At 50.8% G+C, this 5,647-nt stretch overlaps 1 protein-coding gene across 1 annotated transcript in view; it reads right to left on the reverse strand.

The window, feature by feature from the left end:
- OVOL2 (ovo like zinc finger 2) overlaps window positions 1-5,647 on the reverse strand; it is a 31,380-nt gene that overhangs the window by 12,394 nt on the left and 13,339 nt on the right. Inside the window, exon 3 of the mRNA XM_023507821.1 lies at window positions 1,097-1,286. Coding sequence (XP_023363589.1) covers window positions 1,097-1,286 — 190 coding nt within the window. The remainder of the gene's footprint in view (window positions 1-1,096; window positions 1,287-5,647) is intronic.

A 5,647-nucleotide genomic window follows, 5' to 3' on the forward strand; every position in this document is an offset into this window, starting at 1 on the left:
GAGGCCACAGGGTACCCCCAGGATGCTGTGAAATGGAGCAGTGAGCCTCCGGACCCACACTTCATATGTCAGGAGACCAATCAGCAGGCTTGGGACGGAGGCCACAGGACACCCCCAGGATGCTGTGAAATGGAACAGCGAGCCTCCGGACCCACACTTCATGTCAGGAGACACAGGAAGGTTGCAGGGGGGTGGGATGCTGCCTACAAGGTTCACGCAGGAGGCTTGGGGCAGCTTGGAGGAACCTGAGCATTTCCTTCTCATCCCTCAGGAGGAATATGATGCCACCGTGAGATAGGCTGGCTCCCCAGAGAGCAGCATAAATTACTTGTGGGACCACAAGAACCACATTACAGCAGGTAAGAGGAGGCTGAGCCAATGACAGTGCCAGTATTTGTGTCATGCACAGTCATTCTCGGAACCCTTCCAGCCAGTGACTTTTTTTTTTTGCAGTTTTTGGCCGGGGCTGGGTTTGAACCCACCACCTCCAGTATATGGGGCCAGTGCCCTACTCCTTTGAGCCACAGGCACTGCCCCCAGTGAACTTATTTTTGAGCCTCACTAGAACTCATTATCTGGCTCAGTGCCTGTAGCTCAGCGGCTAGGGCACTGGCCACATACGTCAGGGCTGGCGGGTTTGAACCTGGCCCACAGGGCCAAACAATGACAACTACAACAAAAAAATAGCCGGAAATTGGGGCAGGTGCCTGTAGTCCCAGCTACTCGGGAGGCTAAGGCAAGAGAATCGCCTAAGGCCAAGAGTTTGAGGTTGCTGTGAGCTGTGACAGCCATAGCACTCTAATGAGGGTGACAAAATGAGACTCTGTCTCAAAATAAATAAATAAATAAACACTCATATCATCATGTCCATCTTACAAGGGCAGAAAACAAGCTATGAAAGCTGTCTTTCCTGCCCAAGGTGACACAGCCAGCATGTGGCAAAGTCAGGCAGTGAACCCAGATTCGGGGGAACCCAGCAAAAGCCCCAAACAGAAATACAACATTCCCCACACTCCCCACTTGATTCTTCAGTGTGAGAGGAACAGGAGCCCTTGGCCAGATAAGGAACCGGAGTGCAGAGCGCGACCCTGCTCACCTGTGTGCGTGCGGACGTGTCTCTTCAGGTCGAAGGTGTCGTTGAAGCCCTTGCCGCAGAAGGTGCACAGGTGCCTCTTCACCTGGCTGTGGCACTTGAGGTGACGGTTAAGCATCCGCTGCAGGCGGAAGCCCTTGCCGCACAGGTCGCAGCTGTGGGCCTCTGAGTCGCCGCACGTGCCTGTGGTGAACTGGGACAAAGAGAGGCATGAGGGAACCCGTGCAAGTGGGCACGTCCCACTGGGCTCACAAGGGAGACCTGCCTCCCTGTGTCTTTAGGGTTGTCTGTAGCTCCTGCCCCCTACAAGATCCAAGTGGGTATTGGCTTGGGGGAGGAGAGACAGCAGCTGCAGCTCCTCCCAACTTTCGTTTTTTGGCTAGGCACCTTGTCTTACAATATCTGTGCAACAGACATGGTTACACGACCACCTGGCCCAAGAAACAGAAAGCTCCTTAAAGGAGAAAGAATGGTACCCTCTTCCTTCTGTGCTCCTTCCTACTGGCTAGAGCGAGGACCAGTGCGTAGAGGCCTGTGCTGAGTGTGGAAGAGCAGAAAGGAAGAAGGAGTCTGGGCGGCAGCGCCTGTGGCTCAAAGGAGTAGGGTGCTGGCCCCATATGCCAGAGGTGGCAGGTTCAAACCCAACCCTGGCCAAAGAAAAAAAGAAGGAATCTGGGTCCTCACGACATCATGCGGCTCGTTACAGAGAGTCCCCAAAGACAGCCACAATCTATTCTTTCCTCCCTGAACCTGAATGCTGTTCCATCCTAGGGATGGAGATGACGTCCCCTCTCCGTGAATCCAGGCAGAGCTAATGACCTCTTGGACCAATAGGGTGCAGTAATGACGAATCAGTTCCAAGTCCTGAGAGACCTTGCAGCCTCCACTTCCACTCTCTTGGAAACCTGGTGCCATGTTAAGAAACCCACAGCTGCCATGCTGTGAGGAAGCCCAGCTAGCTGTGTGGAGAGTCAGAGGACATGTGGAGGAGCACCAAGGGGCCAGATACAAACAAAGCCTCACTGGACCTTCCCGCCCAACCCAGGGCTGCTGCCAATTGAGTGATTGACCCCAGAGTGGGGCTGCATCACTGAGCCAGGCCCCAGTTCTTGACCCATAAAACCACAAACACATAAAATTATCATTTTGGAGAGTGAGGTCCTATAGCTTCACCATCAACAAAGCCACAACTAGGCTCGGCGCCTGTGGCTTAAGTGGCTAAGGCGCCAGCCACGTACACCCAAGGTGGCAGGTTTGAATCCAGCCCGGGTCCGCCAAACAATAATGACGGCTGCAATCCAAAAATAGCCGGGCATTGTGGCAGGCGCCTGTGGTCCCAGCGACTTGGGAGGCAGAGGCAGGAGACTCGCTTGAGCCCACGAGTTGGAGGTTGCTGTGAGCTGAGATGCCACGACACTCTACCCAGGGGAACAGCTTGAGGCTCCATCTCAAAAAAAGAAAAAAAAAAAAAGAAAAGAAAAATACCAGATCTAAATATTCGAAGGTTACCAATTCAGATCCCCTAAGATAGATCCAATTGCTCTGCCAAAATTCTGTTCATAAAAAGGCCTAAAAAAATTTATTTTCATCTAAACATCACTAGCAAGAAGATTGGCCCTTTCCTGGCTCCACACTCACCGTGCTGCCAATACCCTCCTCCTTTCTTCCACCCTGGGCACTGCCCTCACCTAAGGCGCAGCTCAATTGTTCCCTCACTGCCACAGCCTTCTGCAGATACTGGGCCCATGCCAAAAGGGCACTCTGTCCCACTTAGACCAATGCATTGCAGACACCATCAAGCCCACACCTCCCCTAGGGAATCTTGTTAAAATGCAGGTTCTGATAGAGGAGGTCTGGTGGGGTCTGTGGTGTTACATTTCTAACCACTTCAAGAGATGCCACTTGGGCAAGTCCATGCCTCACACTTGATAAGTGGGGTCAAAGCGCCAGCCCTCAAGAGTTGGTACTCCATCCCATCTCCTTTCAGGGTAGTTATGAGCACACTTCAACTCAACACCTTGAATACAGCCAGCACTCACATCCCTGCCTCTCATGCCTCAAGCCTCCCTGAGGGCCAGTGCCCAGTTGGCAAGTGTTGACAGGCACCTGGGAGCAGGTGACAGGATGCAAAGAGACTCCAGGAAGGCACAAGACCCAGGAATGGAGTTTCCAGATGGCCTTCTCTACCAGCTCATGCTCATTTGCCTAGAGCTTAATGCGCCTCAGCGAACACTGGTAAGGGCCTGCTCTGCCTGAGGCAGCCCTGTGGCTCAACGCTGGAGGCAGCACAGTCACTGCGGCCAGTGACATCTGAGAGGCCCAGATGTAAGGGGACCTGGTAGGGCACCCACCCCGACATGGAGGACACTTCCAGACGAAGTGAACTCCTCAGTCAGGCAAAGACGACAAGGAAGAAAGGAGGACAGCTAAGATTCCAGGAGAGGACAGTGGGCAATGGGCACTGGGTGGCTGACCCAATCCTGTGAGAGAACTGATGAAGAAAGTAGTGGCAGCTGAGGGCAGGGGCCCCTCCTTAGGGGTCCACCCTGGGGCCCCAAAGGGAGCCATAATATGGTCAGAGGGCAAGAGGGGGCCATGGAAGACAAAGGAAGACAGGGGTTGAGTTCAGTGACCCAGTGGGTGCTCATCCTGGATCCCTAACTGCCTCACTCCCACAAGGGGGAGGGCTTGGCCCTCAGCATGTGGACACCCCACTGCGCACAAGGCTTTCTATCTCCGTGCCCAGCAATTTCCATACTGGCCATTGTCTCCCTGGAAAATGTATGGAAAGACTAACTATGGTTGGCTAAGAACTCTGATCTTACGGCCAAATCGACCCAGGTAAAAGACATTTGAGAGGTAGGGAGGGCAATGACGTAGATGTAGACAACTGAACTTAACAGCTCCAATTAACTAAAAATTAATTCCAGCCAAAAAGCTAGAACTTTCTTTGGGAAGTCTTCTCAATGCCCAAGGACTCTCCAGTCATAGCTAAGACCTAACTCCCGTTTCCTTTCTTTCTTTTTTTTTTTTGAGACAGAGTCTTACTTTGTCGCCCTCGGTAGAGGGCATCGGCATCATAGCTCACAGCAACCTCAAACTCTTGGGCTCAAGTGATTCTCTTGCCTCAGACTCCGGAGTAGCTGGGACTATAGGTGCCTACCACAACACCCAGCTATTTTTAGAGATGAGGTCTCACTCTGGCTCAGGCTGGTCGCAAACCCGTGAGCTCAGGCAATCCACCTGCCTCCGCCTCCCAAGTGCTAGGATTACAAGTATGAGACACCACTCGCAGCCCTCGACCTCTTATTTCCTTTAACTGTTTTAGGTAAATTCCTATTTTTAAAAGGCTCTTTATGTAATATAGATACCTTCTATTACAGTCCATAGCGAAAATCTCAAATCACTGGCATTGTTTTGTCTGGAAAGAATACAATCTTGAAGGGTTCAGGGAGTGCAGAGCCAGAAGGATCATCTGACTAAGATACAAAAGCTTTTTAAAACAGGGGAGAAGGCCAGAGCAGTGGCTTAAGGCTGTAATCCTACCACTCTGGGAGGCCAAGGTGGGTGGATTGCCTGAGCTCACAGGTTCGAGACCAGCCTGAGCAAAAAGTGAGACCCCCCCATCTCAACTGAAATAGAAAAACTGAGGCAAGAACATTGCTTGAGCCCAAGAGTTGGAAGTTATCGTGAGCTATGACACCATGGCACTCTACCCAGGTGACAGCTTGAGACTCTGTCTCAAAATAAATAAATAAATATAATAAATAAATAAGGCAGGGGAGAAAATGGGAATGAGGAACAGGGTTAGAGACTGAGGTGGCTCATTTGGGGAATTCACCCTGCAGGAATCCTCTGATTCCTGAAGCCCTGGTTGCCATACTTATGACCAACCTAGCCAACAGACATTAATAAATTACATATATTTGAAACCTTAAGAGAGCCTTGTTGAAAGAAGATAATTAAATGGCTGATGAAGCAGCTTATACCAAATTATTCTGCTTTTCAGAAAGGAAGGAATATTTGTAAGGTAAATTCCTAAATGTTTAACAAAAAGCATACTTCACATGTCGTGTGCCTTGAAATTTGGTCTGTAATAGCAAAAGACTAGAAACTACCTATATGTCCATCAATAGGGACTGATTTTAAAATGCTGGTAGAATTGTACCAACAAAACATCTGGACAAAGGTAACAGGCAAGTGGTAGTTCAAGTGTCAGCTTCCAGCATGGAGTGAGCTCTAGTGGATTCTAGTCCAGTCAAGCCCTAGAACACCCCTGTCCCAGCCCCCATCTAACTGCAACCACATGAGAAAAACCAGGCAAGAACCACCCAGCAGAGCCTAGTCTTTCCTCAGAAGTGGAAGGAACCATTATAAACTTGGTGGCAGCTATAGCTTAATGGGCAGGGTGCCGGCCATATACACCGAGGATGGCAGGTTCGAACCTGCCCTGGGCCAGCTAAAATCAACAATGACAATTGCAACAGAAAAACAGCCTGGGCCTGGCACCTGTTGCTTAAGCAGCTAAGGTACCAGCCACATACACCTGAGCTG

Source organism: Otolemur garnettii, unplaced genomic scaffold, assembly GCF_000181295.1.
Source record: "Otolemur garnettii isolate 467f Iridium unplaced genomic scaffold, OtoGar3 scaffold00208, whole genome shotgun sequence".
Taxonomy (NCBI): Eukaryota; Metazoa; Chordata; class Mammalia; order Primates; family Galagidae; genus Otolemur; species Otolemur garnettii.